This window comes from Alligator mississippiensis, chromosome 1 (genome assembly GCF_030867095.1).
Source record: "Alligator mississippiensis isolate rAllMis1 chromosome 1, rAllMis1, whole genome shotgun sequence".
In the NCBI taxonomy this organism is placed as follows: Eukaryota; Metazoa; Chordata; order Crocodylia; family Alligatoridae; genus Alligator; species Alligator mississippiensis.
Window position 1 is genome coordinate 416,716,773 of NC_081824.1, and position 19,690 is coordinate 416,736,462.

The window sequence follows — 19,690 nt, forward strand, 5'->3', positions numbered from 1 at the left end:
CCGCGGGGACACAGGGCTGGTTCAGTCAGCCCTTTGCTCAGTCTCGCTGCTGGAGGTGCATGGTGGCATTGTTGCCATTGTAGACATTCGTTTGTATTTAACATGTGAAGCAACAAGCCCAGAGATACTGTCTTAACTTATTCCAGGTAATGTAGTAAAAAGACGTTAGCCCCCATAATTTTGCAGTAATGCTTGAGCAGCAACCATATGATAGAAGTGTCTTATGACCATCTTATGACCTGTGGTTCTTACTGCTTGCCTTGCATTTTGAAATCATCTCTGTCCAGTGCCTCAAGGTTACGTTAAAATAGGAAGTTACTAAAGTTTAACTAACTTTGTTGAAACTGCTCTTCTCTTCTGAACATGCTGCAATTCTACTTTTGAGTGCGCATGTACTAACCCTGATAAGTCACATTAACCAATAACTAGTTAAGTACAGCCTACAAGATAAGACATCACAATTAGGAACTGGTACTGAAGCCAATAAACTTATACTACGTCAAGACTCTGTTGAATGTAAGCTATAAAAATGTAATTCCAGGCCGGACTCATCCTTGGCCCTGATTTGAGCTCTCTGCTCCCCGGTCAAACTGTTTGCAAACAATAAACCTAAATGGACCCAGCCTGTGTGTGTGACTCTCTCCTTGAGGGTAATTGAACAAGCCTCCAGGGGAACAAAACTAGCTGTTTTGGCAACAGTAATTCACATCATCTTTGATGAGATGGTATAGGCGAGAGGCTTCCCAAGAAATTCTCATCAAAGCAAGGTTACTGTCAGACTCCCATCGCATCTTTCAGGGATTTGCAGCCAGGGCATCGCAGCACCTTGAAATCCTTTGAAGGATGCAACAGGGGGCCACAATATATTAGCACTTAAATGTGCAAATGTGATTCACAAGATAAACCCAGGGATTTCAAATGTTAAAAGTATTTTGATCTGTTGCAACCTTGGGCCACATCCAGATGAGCATGGCTATATGGCACATGGTGCTGCAGCTGCATCTACAATGCCACACACCGCATTCAGGCCCTCTCCCTGCTATCTTGCAGAGCTGGGGTTGGGGGGGGTCAAAAACAAATCTGCACAGAAAAGAAGTGGGGCAGCACACACTGCCCAAAACTGGAACCTGGCCTGCTGGAGATATGCTCTGGCTACTGGCAGGCTCCCAGCTGCAGGAATGCAGTGGCTGCAGCTTTCCTGGCCACTAGGCCCCCCCCCAGGATAGGCTGCTGGGGCCAGCACAGTTGCTAGCCCCAGCTTCCCCTACCTCCCCCAGGGTAACCTGCTGCACACCAGAGCACACATGGCACAGGTGATCCCCTGGGACAAAGTAACAGCAGCACAAGATGTACCACTGCTTCTTGTGCCCATGGAAACAAACATCCACGCTCATGTGGACGTGGCCTTGGAGCTCTTCTGTTGCAAAGAACTTTATGAAGTGGAGGAACAGCAAGGCTTGACTTCCTTTCCTGTCATGAAATCTATGGCTAAGCTTCAAATAGCTTTTGAACTAAAGCTAGCTGTCCTCAACTCAAGTGCTTGAGACCCCGCTTTTAGGCCTTACCTATCCTAGCAAGAATAAATTGGCAGACAAGCCTACTGGAGACAGCTTATACTGGCAAAAGGTCTTCACGTTTACAGATCTCTAACAAAATATGTTAGTGTGTCAGCAGTGGTCCTTTTGCCTCAAAGTTTAGGGTGGCGGTGGAAAGAGGACTTATTCTGCCTTCCAACAGGTATTCTGACAAAATTTGAATTTAGGACAGATGTATTAGAGTATAAGAAAGACTGGACAGTTTTAGATTTCCTTTTTTTCACAGGAGTACTGCTTCTTTATGCGTTTTTGTTGCAATTTTTTAATGTATGAAAAAGTTGTACAGATGACCAAGCCAGACAGCAGCTGCACACAGAGCAACAACAGCATGGGGTGGTGGCAGCCACCACATGCAAGCTTCCGCTTCCCACCTCCATGTCTGGCTGGTGCCTGTGGGGTCCACAGAAGGGCACCACTGCCTTGGCCTGCGCACCCCCCGCCCCAGAGATGGTGGCATGGGGTAGGGTGGGGTGCCAGCACTATGTCCCCACCTGCCCGTGTGTACCCCCTACAGGGGTGAGCAAAATGTGGCCTGCCAGGCCATTCTATCCGGCCCACAGGGGCCCCTAAACAAATTTAGAAAATTAATATTTATCTGCCCCTGGCTGCCTGTCATGCGGCCCTCAATAGCTTGCCAAAACTCAGTAAGTGGCCCACTGCCCAAAATAATTGCCCACCCCTGCCCTAGGGCCTTCCCAAGTACCCACAAGGGTATGCATACCCCCAATTGACAACCGCTGGACTAGATGATCTCCTGAGGTCCCTTCCAGCCCTGGTTTTCTATTATTCTATGACTATTATGATGAAGTGACAGATGTTATACAAAATCTGCCTGGAACTTGAAAGATGTTGATAATTCCCCATTTACTGATAACTTCCTGGAATCAGCTATTAAAAAGAGAAATCCACTCTTTCCAAATTTCTAATTTTGGAAATTGGATAGTCATAACTACTAATAACTACCAAACTTTAACCTATAAATAATACAAATAAAGCAACTGTAACTCAAATTGATCAGTTTAATAGAAACCTCTACCATGGAACAGATTAATACAAGTCTATATTAAAACATTAAATACAGAAAATTAGTGTAAAGCACAAAACATTGAGGCCTTAAGTAGTTTCCTAGACAATGGAATTAAAAGTCCCTTGCTATGTCAGCTTCTTAAAATAGAAAAGCTTCCATTAGTACCACTTGTAGAAAGTTTGTTTTTCTTTGAAAACAAATACTAAAAACCAAAAAAGACAAACCCACACAGAAACAAAATGCCACAACATACACGAAAGCCACAAAACAAAAAAGCCCAACACAAAACAGACAGGTTGACTTGACTTCCCTATTGACCATCTTTTAGATATTCAGATATTTCATCTTTATACAGGAACACTTTTAAAAAATTGAATAATCTAAAATTGCATGCAACACACTTGTCTTATGGGGATTCACCAATGTAAAGCAATGGGTAGTGCTAACAACTCATTATAGGAACAAGGGAGATAACTGAGTATGTTAACCTATTCCTTAATTTGTAGTTCCATACTGTGTTTAAACAAGACCTGAATAATTTACAATACCAAAACAGACCAAACCTTTTTTTTAAACCACAACAGCTTGAGAGAGTATACACACATTATTAGTTTAAAAGCTTGACTACAGCCTTTAGATAATTAAACCAGCTTTGCAAATTTCATATTACATCAGCTACACAAATGAGCAAGGAGTCAAAGCTTCTCTTAAAGAGGGCAAGTGCCTTCTTTGTAAAGTTATTGCTACTTTTACTATTCCCGGAGTAGATTATAGTGCACTGTTTTTTCTGAAGATAAAGGCATTGCTTTGGGATCCCAATTCTTTCAGCTGTTCAAGTGAAGAAACCATGGGATCATGATCCTTAAACATATTTATCTTGCTCATTTCCTGAAGGCGTCGAGAACGCCGCACAGGAGTCAGGAATCTTAGATCTTTAACCGCAGAGCCAGTTGCTGCACACTGCATCTTTCTCTTCTCTCTAAGTGTTAAGAAACAGAACACACACACAAAAAAGCAAGCATTGTCAGAGATGCGTTTTGAGACATATTGGGAACATCTACACATTGCCCCACGTTTCTGTAGCGACATGTTTTGTCATGCTAGAGTGATGTAGCAGTCATGTGAGTCTACATGTGATCAGCAGCTACATCACCGTAGCAGCACACTCCCTCATTGTAGCGTGTTGCTATGACAACATAGTGGCAAAATCTAACTGTCCGCTGCATGCATGGTGCAGTACAGGCAGTTATTGCACTGGACTATACAGCTTCCAAAAGAAAGCACAGTGCTGTAGCCATGTTGTCATATGGCAACATGTAGACACATCTGTTCAGTGTTAAAACTGCTGCTGCATGGCACTATCCAACTGAAAGTCCCCAAACTAACTGAAATAGAAAGCAATGTTCCCCACTTTACATAATCCAATCCTCCCAACAGAAGGAAAGAAAGCATTCCTCCACTTCCTCCCCCAACTGACAGTTTTACACATGCTTCCATAGACTTATGCTCCAAATTCATTTTGTCCAAGGACAGACTAGGCTAACTCACTCAGAGAAAAAGTAGCTAGGCCAGGAAAAAAAAGCCACCCATGTTGCTTCTTCCCAAGGTTCTCCCCAGCTTTCTTAATAGCTGTACTGGTATAAATGCCTCTAGTTCAGGGCAAGTTAATTCTGGGAAAAGTCTGCAGTAAATCTACACTGGTTACAGGTGCATCATCTATTTCCATCTCAGGTTACCCATTAGCCAATTGATAGAACAGTCTATTATATGCTCTCCAACACACGGGAGAAGGATGCTGTAACACCGCCTTGTACAAGCAGCTAAGACCAGATAACTGCTTGCAAGTTTCATGAAGATCCTGAGGTTGCTGGAGAGAGCATAAACATGCCACATTCATGTCCCAAACTTACCATAAATCATCTTACCTCTCTAAGTGTGGAGTAGTTGACACACTGTATTTAATTACATAAGATGCTTCATTTTCCTTGTCTGGAGTCCTAGATTCTGATGGCAGCACCGTTACTGCATCATTATTATCCTGGTCATCTTTATATTTTACTGTTTTCTTTCTTTTTTCTTTATTACTGTGTTTATCTTCTTTAGATGAGTATTCTCCATTCATCTCTGAAACCAAAACAATTTTTTCTTCTTTTTTCACTTCATTTGTCATTTCTGGCTTTTCTTCATCATTCAGGTTGAGCATTTGGAAGGTCTCCTCTACCTTCCCAATAGAAGAGTTAGCTTCATTGTTAATTTCATCTCTATCATCATTTAAATCAGCTTCCTCCTTCACACACATCTCTGAAAAAGTGTATCAGAATAAAAATGCAGGTCATGATTAAATCACAACTAAAGATCCAGTAAACAACAGCAGTAGTGTGCAGTATGGTGGGAAGGGGTGGGGAGGTGGCGTTAGAAATCAAGAGTATGGCAGTTGGACCCATAAATAAGCCCTTCTAAAGCTAGTCTTTGAAATCCTAAAGCTTCTAACAGCATGGCCAAGGAAACCAAATTAATTGAATTGTTTCACTGATGTAGTTTCACTGTAATCCATCCCGCAAAGAGCACTTGCCTACAAGCATGCCAAGTCTCCTCAGACAGCGATGGCCTACATTTTTCAAAAGTGACTACAATTCTAACTGCTCAATTTCATATATCGTAGAACAGGGGTGTCAGAATGTCAGTGTGGGCCATATCTTTATCTGGCCCACTGGACTATCAGGTGCTTGGGCCATGGCCACCTGCAGAATTTGGAGCCTCTAGGCCAGGGGTCAGCAACCCCTGGCACACGAGCATGGCACATGAGGCCATTTTGCTTGGCATGCCATGGCCAGCCCCGGCTCTGGGCAGCTGCTGCCAGCGATGGAGCCTGGGCTGCTCCCAGCAGGGCTTGCAGCGTCCCACCTGACTGCTGGGAGCAGCCCTTGCTCCTGGCTGGCAGCAGCTACCCAGAGCTGGGGCCAGCTGCAGCCAGGAGGCTCCAAACAGCTGTGCTGGGCTCCGGCATCAGCTCCGTACCAGTGTGTGCACCTGCGCTTCGGAGCAGACGGTGGGGAAGGGGTCTGAGAGCACAGCCCCAGTCTCTCCCCTGCTCCCGGCATGGAGGTTATAGCAGGGTTCCAGAGCCCGGTGCAGCTGTTTGCAGCTAGCCTGGGCTCTGGGCAGTGGCAGCAAGCAGTGGGCAGGCTGCAAACAGCTGCGCTGGGCTTCACAGCTCCGGCATCAGCTCCATGCCGGTGGTGACTATGCATGCACCTCAGTGGACAGTGGGGCAGCGCAGCCCACCCCGAGGTGCCCGTGCAGTCGCCACCAGCATGGAGCTGATGCCGGAGCTGTGAAGCCCGGCACAGCTGTTTGCAGCCTGCCTGCTGCTTGCTGCAGCTGCCCAGAGCCCAGGCTGGCTGCAAACAGCTGCGCTGGGCTCCAGAACCCAGTCACTAGCTCCGTGCCAGGAGCAGGGGAGAGACCAGAGCTGCACTGCCTCTGGTTCTTCCCCCACTGACCATTCCGACACGCGAGTGCACGCACCAGAGCCCGGCACAGCTGTTTGGAGCCTCCTGGCTGCAGCCTCTGGGTAGCTGCTGCCAGCCAGAAGCCCGGGCTGCTCCCAGCAGGCAGCTGTCCCTGCATAGCTGTGACTTGCCATTAGGCCTGGTGAGCAGGGAGGTCTAGACTAAAGGATATGACTACTCCAAACTAGCAATAAAGCCAATCAACATTTGTTCAGCTCACAGCATAAGGTGTAACAAGGCCCTCAGTGTGGTATCTTGTATTCTAGGCACTCAATATTTTATGAAGAGTAGATAATTCGTATAGTAGATCAAAGGTATTTTCTCAACAGCGACTCCAAGATGGTTGCTGCTACTTTTGCACCCTTGAGTATCTATAACCCAAAGAACTGACTTTAGCCTTTAACCTTATTAAAACATTAGGTGCTAAAGAGGTCAGACAATACTGATAGTTACTGCAGAATAAAAGGTGAGAAGAACTGACAGGTGTTACTTGTCAGTCTTTGTAAAATGCTAGCAGTTGAGATGGGGTTTAGGCATTAAAATTGATTGCCAAAACAAGTTTTCTTGACATATGACTGATGAATGCAACTTTTGCTTGAATAATGCAGGGTAATTTTTTTAAGACAAGTATTTTAAGATGAATTGGGGGGTGGTAAGGGAACCAAACTTACCAGGCTCTGACTTGGAAAGACTCTCAGAATTCTTCATAATATCTGCTACTGTACTCCGTAACTCCTGTTTAGGCTGGGAAAAATTGCTTCTGTTAACTCCAGAGAGCAAATTCCAACAAGGAACAGAAATGCATTAGTATAGTTCCATTTAAACACACTGCAGACTCCCAATATATTGTAAATGAGGGGCAGGCAATTATTTTGACTGGAGGGCCATTTAACAATTGTTTTTGAGCTGTGGAGGGCCGCAAGAGTAGCCCTGTCCTTTAGCAGGTGCCCTGTCCCCTGTTCACCACCTTGGGATTGGAAGTCCTGCCCCTTGCCTCCGGAAGTACTCCCTTTTAGGAAGGGGATTTGCCATTTTGGAACCAGAAGAAAACAAATTATGCACAAAAAATAAACATTTACGATAGCCTATTTTAATGTTATTTAAAAAAATATTTTTGTCCTGATGTATATGTTTTGTAGTGTATAGAGATGATCCCATAATAGCACAAAATGAAGTTTTACTCCTGTATACTACAAATGAGGCTTGAACCACCATTAACTGTTCTATTGCTTTTGATGTATCCTATACAATGTAATAGCATAATTATTGCTACTGCAACCTAAATTTTTGCATTCTGAAGTTGTGTTCTAAAAAGGTAATTTTTTGTTAATATAAAACAAAAAAAATCAATGATTTGTGATAGACAACTCTGAGTAACATCAAAAGCTATGCAATTTGTGTCAGGGGGGAGCAGGAGGGGAGACTAAAAAGCATCAAGAAATAGGACTTTGTTACTAGTTTGTCAGAAATTTCCCCTAGGCTGAACATTACGTCAGTGACATGCATTCATTTCCCTCCCCTCTTAAGAGCAGTATTTGAGTATTTACTAAAGTTGCAGTGCACATGCAGACTAGCAAATGCAAAAATCAGGAGCTCAGGTCAAGTCAGTGTGATTGGATTACCTCTCTGCTAAAGTCAACTAGCATTAATATATGGAAGCTCTGCTCCAAGTAAATTTGAAGTTCATCTTTCCTTTTCACCCATTTCTACAACACCACAAAATTATGTTCCTCACCTCCGCTCCTGCCAAAATAGCCTCCTCGTAAACAGCAATGATCTTCTCAATGGGACCCGTCTGTTCAAGACGCATCTGACACACCCAATACTTAGCAATTTTTTTTGCCTTTGGAACACACTGAATTAGATTCTCCAGAGTGGCATGTATTTTATCCCGTGGACACCCCTAACAGGGAACATAAAATAGCAAAGAAGATTTAGTCTCAAATGAACCCATTCTCCAAAAAAACAGGAATATATTTGTTCCAGAAAACCTGTTTGCTTATGTTTTTCAAGAGTGATCCTGATAAAGCTGATAAATATATTTATACTGTTAAACTTTGGTAGTGTATTAAGATTAACATCTTAAGACACGTAACAAGTTCCAACAAATTAAGCTTTTGTCTATACGCCGAAATATAAATTGAGTTACTCTTCTTTATTAGTTGAATCCTATCCATCTCCTACAGAATCACTGTAGGAAAATCCTTTGGCAGAATATAACTATCAGTCCATAAAGGTTATAGGCATTTTTTTAGCAAAAAGTAAGCTAACAAAGCAATGAAGTGACTACATATTTAATTCCTTCCTCCCGACATGAACTTTGTGTAAAAAGAGGTCATGAAATTTTAGTGCAAGCTTTGCTTCATAATTCAGTGGATGGTTATGTAGAACTGGATCACATGAATCCTCAAGGTATTGGATTTCCCTTTAAATCAATCAGATCCCCAGGCTCTAATGGTCTGAAGAATTAGGAACTTCATGTCACAGAATTGGTACCTGTTCTGTTGAATGGAGACACTCTGCAAGAGTCTTGGTGACTTTTTCACTGATTATTCCTTCCTCGTCCTCCTCTTCTATTGTAGTCCAAAAAGATTCAACAGGTTTTTGGGGGGTTGTGTGTAATGTGCTGTCCTCAGGTTTGGTAATTGGCACAGCAGTAGGAAGTGGCTTCTTAAATGCTTTTCCTTTGGATGCCCTCCATTCAGCTAGACGAATTCTGCATTGAAGTAAAATTAGAGTAGCACTTAATAAACACAAAAATTAGGGCCAGTCAAAGTAGTTTACACAAAGGAATACTTTGGGGATAGACAAGAAAAGAATCTTTATAGGACCCTTTGTTCACCTTCACTAATCCTCAAGATGTACATCTAGAACCACCCCATAAGCATAGATAGGAACTTTGAATCCCTGGACACTACTTCAGCTGCTAGAGAGTTTGAGTAACCCAATACATGCCCATCTTGTCTGTCCCAGCAGAAGCATAAGACTGAAAAGAGACAGAAAAAACCAAAAACACAAGAACACCACCAAGCAGCCTCTTTTTCTGTATAGTGCAAAGGAACTACTTCTAAATTACTGGAGGGGCCTTGAAGGTTTAGAGAAAAAAGTGTGGTGTTTAGTACTTGTCATAAATATTAGACTAGGGGTTTTCAACCCTTTTTAAGGAGCATACCCCTTCTGGGTACATTTCTAGCGGACTAGGGGAAGGGGTGGCAGTGGCTGGACACGGAGCAGGAGAGGCAAGGGGGGAGGATTTGCATGCAGTGGCAGCAGCGGCACAGGGTGCTGGATGGCAGCAGCAGCCACCACTGCATACAAGTTCTACCCCCCATCTCCCTGCATCCAGCTGGCCAGTGCCACCTGCAAAGGGGAGCTGCTGCCCTCCCCCTTCCCCGCAGCCCTGCTCCTGCGAAGCAGTGGCATAGGGTTGTGGGTGGCAGCGTTCCGTCCATCCCTGCCTGCCTGCACCCCCTAGCCCCTTTCCAAGTAACCCTGGGGGTAAGCATACCCTGGGTTGACATCTCCTGTACTAGACAGTCTGAATACTGAATCCCCCAAGCCTCAGAACAGGCAAAGTACAGGTAACAGCAACAGATGCTCCCTACAGCAGGATACATTGGCAGTATCTGGAAAGAACTTCCAGAGCCATGTCAAATCTGAATGATAGCCACTTCAACTGTTTTTATGCTGGGACTATCTATATTCCAAACTGGCAATGTCCACTAGATACAGCATCAAGAATACCAACCCACTGCACGTAGGCTACCACACAAACAATTATCCAGTAAGGCCTACCACCAATTATCTAAGTAAAAAAAAAAAGTCTTTCACTTAGAACTGAAAGATACTATTCCACTAGTGAATTTAGCCATGCTGTTGACCCCATATCACTCCCATCTTAAAATACTTAGTTTATTACAAATGTTACTTTCACTTCTATATACATCTTACACTAAACTATTATTTTACACACACATGTAATTTGATTAAATACACATCAGTGCCATGCTTAGCAAGATCACCGCCACCCAAAAGAGCTTAAAGACACACTGATACTACATGCCTTTGTGATGTTGCAGGAAGAACTACCCATTTATAGTCCCAAAGCAGGACAAGCTGATGGCCAAAAGAGCTGAATTCAAAATCAACTGCATCAACTTCTTAGCTTTCAGTGTAGTATTTGAAAGAAAGTAGATTCCAAGTGATCAAAATGTGAAGATGTGTGATAGTGCACCTACAACAACAGACACTGCCATTCAAATCTCTTTAGACCTGCCTATTGCAATCAGAGAAACCTTAATCTTTTATTAATTACATTACCTTCTGTCTTCAGCTGACTCCTTTGGCAGAATAAGTTTGTTGCCAACAGCTTTTTTATCTTGAGTGGAACTGGCACCACAAGTCAAAGAAACAGATTTGGCTGAAGCACCTGATCTTACATCTTTGGATGAAGCTTCAGTTTTCTTTGCCCCAGCCACAAAAAGAGTTTTAGCACTTGGAAAAGCTGTCTTTAATGGCAGTGTCACACTTCTACTAGGCTTTCTTTGGACAGTCACAGTACTTCCTACCACACTACTAGATGTTGGTTTTTCCTTGTTCTGGGTGGACTGTGAATGGCTAATAGAAGCCTTTGCAGGTGGCCTGGTCTGGAAGGGGGTAGTACCTTTCAACTTCACTGCACTAGCTGAGTTTGTTGCTTTGACAGTTTTCATGACTGCACTACTACTGCTTGGAAGTGATGGTCTCACTTTTAGTTGGGAGACAACCACAGGCTTTTTGTTTGCTGAAGAACTCCTTCCATCTGTATCATCTTGTGTTTTCCAGAAGGAGTTTATCTTGGATGGGATAATCTTGCCACGATAGGAACCAAGCACAGGTTTCTTTGGAAGGCTGGCATTAGAGATCTGCTTTTCCGCAATCAGTTTCTTCTCTTTGATGCTTCTTTTGTGCAGGAAGGATTGGCTAAATGACATCAGTTGGGTTTGGGTTTCAACAGCTTCATTTTTGGAAGTATTAACAGCTGGACTAAGATCTTCAGAACTGCAGTTTGCCCTTGCACTAGATTCTGTTAATACAGTAGTAGCCTTCACATCTATGTCATTTAAAGATGCCGTGCTTTTTTCCAAAGTTCTGCTTGATTGGTTCCCTGGAGAGCTCTCAGCATTTTCTTTATTTTCCTGAAATAGAAATATTTACATGAAGAAATCAAAAATACACTAATGCCATGCAACATACATCATACAAGTCACTAAAAGGAAATGCAGAGCCTGTGGTGGGAAGGAAAAAGAAAGAAACACTGCAAATGGTCTCCAAAAAGAAAGTGGAGATACCTTGGGACCTACCTAATTGAGGGAGGCTACCTTCATATTTCATGGTCATGGGACAACATCCAGCACCATTTCTGCAGCAGAACACAGCACCCCTTCCCCACTGATTGACCAAGAGGCCTTGGAAATCTCACCCCCCCCTCAGAGATTGACAGATGACGGGATTTCTGGGGGCCCCAGCTATGCTCTGCCATGAAAATGGTACCCCCTCCCTACCATGCTTCAGGATGCCAGGGCTTCCCACCTCTATTTGCAGCTCCCTTCCCCCGTTTCCTTGTTTTTTTATGGTTCCCATGCTTTTTTGTAGGGACCCAAGTCAGTTTCTACAAAAATCATGAATCATAAATTTGGTAGGTCCCTAAATCATACCCAAGAAAATCCTCCTTGTAGAACATGCAAAAAAAACATGCAAAATCCTCACCTAAACACTTAAGAATTAAAGCAGCCCTGGATCCAGTTTAGAAGAGGCCAGCATAGAGCTACTAGAGCAGACTTGTGCATAAACTAACCTTCCGGTAATATTTCTAGCCATTATGACTGCAACAGATGGAGTTTTAAATCTGAACTAAGCATACATGAATATAAAATGTCTTCTGCTTGAGGCTACCAGGAACCTGAAATTAATTAAATGATAACTCATATTTGAGTTCTCATAGGATAAGGGAGGGGAGTTCAATCCTAAAGTGCAAAAAAACCCACCCCATTTCAGTGCCAACAGTCACCAATCCAAGAGCTAAAACAGTCAGTCACAGAACAGTTAACATTGTAAAAGCAAACCCCCAAAAGGCAGAAGCTGGGAGGGAAGACCAGAGAGAAACACAGAGCAGTTTTTCCTTACCAAATGCAATAAAAACTTTCACTCTATACCAAGTTTCATTACTGCATACTCCTCTAGATCTCTATACAAGCCTACAGACATTAGTGGGAGATTCCCTGTGCATTCTAGGGAATATGCAGCTTTGAATGTTTAATTTCATTTAGTCTGACAGACATTCTCCTCCAAATGGACGAGGCATTCTTCCCTACAGCAACCAATTTAGCACTGTGCACGCTTTATGATTTATGGAAAGTTGGAAGATCGAAGTAGTGAAATGGTAAAAGGTGACTGCTAACTAATATATTTCTAGTTGGAGGATTGTTAAGAGTAAGAGCAGATTGTGTGGAATACTAGAAAAATGGTTTTTGTAAAATTAATTCCTATAAATGTCACTTCAACTAAAGAGACACTGTTTTTAGGACCCTGACACACCTTCTTTTGAGATAGAAAAGTATCACAAGCAGCAGCCTTATAGGATTGCACACTACTGCTCAAGACCTTTTTGGTTTGCAAAGGATCTAAAGCATTTTAAATGTTTCTTTTTATGCTGAATTAGGTTTTAAAATGAGATTTTAAAAGTAAATTTTAGAACTTAAAATTAACCATGTCCTTTAGACACAGTAGCTGTCTAAGACCCATCTCATGCTTATCCCCCTATCAGTTTAAGACTAAAACAACTGATAAAAGGAAAAAATTCCATCACCTCTTCAATAATTGGAACTTGAGGCAACGAGCACAAGTAATACCCAAGGAAGAGACAGGGGCCCAGATAGTCCTGAGATTAGGGGGGCGGTGTCTTAAAATTAAATAGAAATTGTAGGCATATACTGCAGAGACGTGGAAGAGATCTCAAGGATAAGCCAATCCAGGGCTGTTCAGATCTGGTGAGGCTGTGGGCCCCAGATGACACCAGCATGTGTTGCACAGGCTGCATGCTGTGAGGTGGCCCCTAGGACCCCCTCACTGCACGAGCTGCTCCAGCAGCATGCAGACCCCCATCCTCAGCCATGCAGGCTACATTAGCACGACCTAAACTGCCAAGGAGGTGGCTGGACATAGAGCGCCTCTGGGCTGGGCTCCTCCTGCCTCCCGCCCAGCCTGGCTCCGGCAACTGCATGCCCCGCACAGGGCCTCACCTGGTGCCTCCATCCACCATGCGTGCGGGCAGGGCGCGGGCCATGCTGCAGCTCCCCCGGCTGTGCGCTGGGGGCAAGAGGCAGAGCCAGAGAAGAAGTCCAATCAGGCGTGGCTGGGGCAGCCCCGCACTGTGCAGCCCTCGGGGCAGCGGCGGCGGGACCCAGCTCACATGATGAGCCCGGCCCCGCGGGGGTAAGCAGCTCCCCTCCCCTCACTGCCGGCTGGGGCCCGCGGGCCAGCCCTGCCTGCCTCGCCTTGCTGCTGCCCCGCCACCACTGTGGAGCACAGAGCAGGCACCAGGACTCCTCACCTGTCCCAAGCGAGGGACCTCGGGCCAGCGAAAATGGCTTGGCAGGCCGCATGGCAGCCTGCATGGCAGCCCACAGGCCATATGTTGGACAAGCCTGCTGTAGTCAGTCAAATTGAAGACCTTTCAACTTCCTTAATAAATTATTAAAGAAATAGAAACACTTAGAAGAACAGAGAAAGCAACTAGTCAGAGGCCAAGTGTTGAAAAGGTTAGTCGAAATTTTCCAGTTATAGCACCCTGTCTTCCCATACTCATAATAAAAACTATTCTACAGTTTGAACTACAGTCCTCATGCTTAAAAAAAATTAAGTTTTCTCCATTAATTCATTCTTCCCACCTCTTAGTTCAGGACACTTTTTTAATCGCATCGGATACACACATCTTCAAAGAGAGTTTTGCAAGGCCCTAAAGCACTAAAGTAACTGGACAGCAGTAGTAATGTTAACGCTTTCTTCATATCTAAGGAAGCTTTTTTTTCTTTTTTTTTTTTTAATATAGACATTGTGAAACAAAATATTACCTGTTAAATACAACAAGTGTCTGAGTTTTGCAGCTACAAATTCCAAACAAGTTTGATTGGGATTTAATTATCAGTTTAAAATGGGGAGGGAAAGGGTGAGGGGGTGGGGGAAGGACACAAACAGAAAAAAACCAAAACTACTCACCATTTTTTGCTTTGCAGATTTTAAGCTCTTTACTTTTTCTTGCAGTTCATCACAAGCTACTTTCCCAGTTCTGTTGCTGCTTTTAAGATAGATGGAAACAAGGGGTTAAGAGTTACTCAAAGGAGTATTGCATCAGATATACTACAGGTACATTTTGGTGGCTTCCCTATATCATAAAACTAAAAATTTTAAATTAACAAGGCAGCACTACTAGAAACTTAGCCACAACATAAACCATTTCAATTTGAAATTATAAAATCAGAAAGAAATCTTTCAAGCCACTGAGTACAAGGTAAGTGGCAACGGTTCCATTTGACAACACAACTGAATGTTCCCAAGTTAGAGCATTTACACATGGTATTTTCAGATAGAAGAGGATCTTATTGACCCACCACACCTTCTCTTCCTTCAACCAGCATTTATCTGAATAAGGTTTTAGCAAACAAAAGATGGAGCAGCATTTGATGCGTCAAATATTGTCATGACTGTACTAGTTACTGTCACTATTTTTACATTAGTGAGACATCAGGTCATGGGACTTTACCACAGCAATTATGAAGGATGAAGGATGACTGTAGTCTAAGTGTTAGGTCTCAGTCATATGCTCAACCTATACTGATAGGCAAGAGATCCCACAAATGAACCCCACAAAAACCATGGCATAAATTAACTGAAGAAGTACAAATAGAACCGTTAAGCTCAATATGAGCACTACTACAAGTTACCCTTGATTTATGCAGTACATGCGTTCCCAGAAAACTGCGCATAAATCAAATTTGCATAAGGGGAACCCAGTTTACAAGGTAACAAATACGTTCCTATAGCAGCGAGGGAGGGAGGGAAGGAGTGAGGCTAGGGCTAGGGAAGGGACGGGATGCAGCACAGCCCAAGGGCTGCAGGCAAGTGGTGTTGGCTGCTCCCAGGGCTACAGCAAGGAGCAAAGTGGGGGAGAACTGTCAGTGGGTGTGGGCCACCGCTCTTGCTGCTATGCACACCTCAGAAGGGCTGCAGGCTGGGAGACTGTGCCAGGCTCTTCCCACGGGCTGTGTGCCCCCGGATCTGCAGGCGGGAACAGGCTGCTGTTGTAGGTTGGGGCTGGCAGGGGCACAGGGTTTCTCCTGGTGCTCGGGGTGGGCGGCAGCCTGCTCTCTTCCAGCACACAGATCTGGGGGCACCCCCCAGGAAGAGGCCCCCAGCCTTCCCGGGGTGCACGTAGCAGCAAGAGCCACAGCCCCCACACCCTCCACCCACTGACAGTTTCCTCCACAGCCACTGTCAGCCGTTCCCAGGGCCACTGCAGCAAGAGCTGGGGTAAGTGGGAACAAGCGGAGCCCCATGGGGCATGGGGCGCAGTGCAGCTTGCCCGAACTCGCCCTAGCCCCTGCTGCAGTGGCCCCAGGAATGGCCAATGCCAGCAGCCTGCAGCCGCTGGGCTGCACTGCAACCTCAAACCCCCTGGGGCTCCCCACTTGTCTCCACTCACCCAGCCCCTGGTCAAGCCAGGGCTATCTGAAGAGTAGGAGGGCCCAGAAGAGAAGGTGGTGGAGAGAGCGAACCAGAGAATCTCACTGGCCTGCTGGCAGGACCAGGGCCCAGAGAAGCCGAAGAGCAGAGGCAGCTGCAGTGGGAGACTACTGCAGCCAGAGAGGGCCTGGAGTTCTCAACTGGCCCGAGATGGAAGAGACCTAGGAGACTGAAGGTACAGGTGTGGCCACAGCCAGAGAGAAAGGGGTTGGAGAAACTGAGGCCCAGAATAAGGATGGCTGGGACAGGACCAGAGGTAAAGGAGGGTCCAAGACAGTACTGAGACCAGGGAGCCCGGAGAGCCAGGGCCAGAGGTAGCCTGGAAGAAAGTGAGAGTTGAGTGCAGAAGGGAGCTGCATGACAGCCAGTGAGATCAGGGCCAAAGCTCGTCCTGGGTATGACAAAAAACTGCACCCTACTGGGGTTTGGGGTCATGATGGTGCAATTGCTTGTGGCAGAGCAGCCCGTAGAAAGTGCCACCAGGGCCAAACCCCAAGGAAAGGCGAGTCTGGAGCACCCTAAAACCCCAGCCCCCTCTGCCTTGCAAATTACCCCTTGATGGAGAAAGGCTAGGAGAGCGCACCCTGAAATAAAAGCATGGGAAGGACCAGAGGGTCCAGCTGTCTAGCAAGGGGCTGGGAATAGTGTACTGGGACCAGAAGGGTCCAGTAGCCCAGCAAGGTGACAAATGAAGAGACCAAAGAGCCTGGCAGCCCAGAGAGAGGCTGGCTGAGGGACCAGAAGAGGAGTATAGACATGCAGCAAAACATTAACGATGATGCCATCTACAAGGCATGGGACGTGGTGCAGCAGACATACGAAAGGATGCAATTAGCCCATGAGGGAAAGGACCACAGCCACCAAGTGGTCATTAGAACAAGACCAGGTCCCTTTTATAATCGTAAGAGACATGATGGTGTGGCAGGTAAGCAAAGGGGAGACTGTTCTCAGAGCAAGCAGGGAAAAAAGGGACTTTTTGGGGGGCCTCCCACCCCTGAGGATGCCACCCTGATACAATTATAAATAGTCATCTTAACCTGTTGTGCGTTTGCTTCTGCTGTGTGAACAAGCCAGAAAAAGTCTTTCTTCTTGACAGGTATTCTTCAACCTTTTGTCGTCTTTGCTCTAAAAGATGAAAGAAAACAAATGAAATGAAAAGATGAATGAATATAATAATGCCTCTGACACTAGAAATTCAAGAAATTATCTTGTTAATAATATACACAGGAGTCTTGATATCAACACTGAACATTTTCCATTTAGTGTTGCATGAAATGCATTGCATACATTCAGTATTGCTTTTACAATATTCCACAAGTGCTTTTGCTAAATTAACCACTAAGCAAAAGAAATCCCGGGGCCTTCTTAGCAAGGAAGAGAGATCGGGATTGCGTGCCCTTCACCTGCCTGAGATTTTTCAGATCTTTTACTGCTGCTGTGGCATGGATGCAGTTGCTTTTGACAGCAGGGATTGAGGAATTTGTATGGAGAGCACACAAGGGAGTTATGACAACACCAAATCTGAAATACAATGGTAAAGGCCATATTAACACTTCTACTTTGCACTGGTGGAGCTGCATAGATGTATAGTTAACATAAGAAGCATAGAGAATGACTTGCTTAAATGAAGTTCTGCAACATGCAAAGGGCTTTATTTGGTGCCATGCCAGCAATGCCATGGCACAAACACTCACAGCTGCAGGAGGGCTCCTGTTTCCTGTGCTGCCACGTGTAGACTCGTGCAGCAGTCCCAGCCCCTACATTGTTCTGCCACAGAGGCTTCCTGCTCTCCACCACCTGGTGCCACCACCTACCAGCCCCCCTCGAGGAGCCTCCTGCTCCTGCCCTCATGCCCACCCTACCACGCTGTCATCCCGCACCTGCCCCCTCACCATAGCTGGGGGAGAACAAGAAATGTTGATGCTCTGTGCAGCAATGGGAGGGAGGAAGGGGCAGGGAGATGTGTGCATGGGTGCAGGGCAAGCAGGTCCCCTGGGGTTCCATCTCAAGTACAGCCCCCACCCCTAGAGATGAGGAGGGGGAGGTTTATGCCCTACTCCATGCTGCCCGCCCTTGATCAGGGACACCTGCCCCACCAGTGGGGCTGAGGGGCACTAGCTCTGCATCTGGGAGCCCTCCCCTGCCTACTTGCCCCCACCCCCATGCCCTCCAGCCCCCTGAAAGGAGGGGCAAGCTGCTTCCTCCTGAATCCTACTACAGGTCTTGGTGCCACTCCCTCCTCAACTCCCTCACTATCCCCCCCTTTCTCCTCTTCCAAGCTCCAGTACTAAGGAATGGGAGAAGCCTGGAACATTTTTTTTTGGCAAGACGGACCCAGGAACAACAGCATCACAGAGGAAAAGGAGGGAAGAAATGTCTTGGATCACTCCAAATGGGAGCCATTCCTCCCCACTCCCATGCCACTTACTAACCTTCTTGCTTAATTGATGCTAGGCAATCGATGTGAGTGAAGATTAATGTGATGAATTAATCATTATTTAAGTTTGGAATCATTACTTATTCTTTCTATTCATGAATTGCTATATCTATATTTTGGGCCAGTGGCTGAACTTAGGGAATCAGGTGATCTACATCATGCTATAGATGTATTGGACCGAACAATCAAATTATAATAAGGATATCAAAATAAGTTATTATAGCATCACTATCCTAAAGGAGGGGTAACTGAAAACAAAAAGGCAAAGAAAGACCCTGGCTACACCTTGCTGAGAACTGATACATCTGGAGCCATCAAGATCTGGTTGGCAAGTGGATTGGGTGTAGGGGAGGGCGGAACCCAAGGAAACACCATTGACTGGGAACTGCTCACAGTAGGCTGTACCATCACAGGATCCTCCCTACCACCCCCCCCCCCCTTTTTTTTTTTTGAGATCAAGATGTAGTGAGGGAGTTAAGGGAGACTTCCTGTGAGTGAGTAGCCCAGAGGACCTGTGCCCAGGCAGTGGAAGACCGGCAGAAAACAACACCAACTGTTTTGGTTCAAGCGGGTACACAGGTCAAGAGGAAGCACTTCCACTGGCAAAGGACAGGAGTCAAGGGTAGGACTCCTGATCCCAAGACAGCAACCAGGGGGCAGGGCTTAACAGTTTGACAGAAGGTGTACCCTCCCAGCCCCGGCAGCCCACCAAAGCTGTTAAGCAGCCCTCCAGCCAAGGTAACTCCCCACCCCTGTGCTAGAGGCACCAAACAAAATGCTAGAACTGAAAGCACTTGCCCTGCAAATATTTCAGCAGATACATACATACATACGCTCACGTGAATCCACGGTGCCACCGATTTCAATACGAAGCTGTGCTAAAAGTTACATGCTTAAGATATTGCAGAATTGGCTAAAACACTACTCAATCTAAACGAACAAAATCATCTTGGTTGGAAGGGATGAATTGGCTCGCTATTGAAAGCATGATTTAAAAGGCAATAATGAAGGGACTCTGAGATTTTGAGGCTCGTTTGTTGTCCCCACCTCAACTCACCTCACCCCCACCCGGCTATTTTTCCAAGATGATACCTAACGTTGGGGTCCAATGCCGACGCTTAGCATTGTCCACACAGCGTAGACGAGGACTCCCTTCAGAGCCAGGTGCACGGGGACAGGGGTGGGGGGGGATCGGGGCGGCCGTTACCTCTGTACCCCGGCTGGTGGCGGCGGCTAGCGGGGAGCGGGACCGGCGGCGGCGCCCGCGCGCTCATGGCCACGCGCTTTATGCGAGGAGCGGGCAGCTCTGCCGTTCGAATCACGCCCGCGCCGCCACCTC

At 45.7% G+C, this 19,690-nt stretch overlaps 1 protein-coding gene across 2 annotated transcripts; it reads right to left on the reverse strand.

Moving 5' to 3' along the window:
* Positions 1-2,600: 2,600 nt before the first annotated feature.
* CKAP2 (cytoskeleton associated protein 2) lies at positions 2,601-19,667 on the reverse strand. 2 transcript variants are annotated; one of them, XM_006259872.4, is made up of 9 exons: positions 19,559-19,667; positions 16,952-17,039; positions 14,391-14,466; positions 10,455-11,311; positions 8,631-8,850; positions 7,870-8,037; positions 6,806-6,878; positions 4,548-4,923; positions 2,601-3,601 (listed from the first exon to the last, which is right to left on the reverse strand). In XM_006259872.4, the coding sequence occupies exons 1-9, from the start codon at positions 19,623-19,625 to the stop codon at positions 3,391-3,393; spliced, it is 2,136 nt and encodes a 711-aa protein (XP_006259934.1). In that variant the 5' UTR covers positions 19,626-19,667; the 3' UTR covers positions 2,601-3,390. The 2 variants fall into 2 exon arrangements, with proteins under 2 accessions (XP_006259934.1, XP_006259933.1); XM_006259871.4 differs by having other exon boundaries at positions 14,391-14,469.
* Between the last annotated feature and the right edge of the window lie 23 nt (positions 19,668-19,690).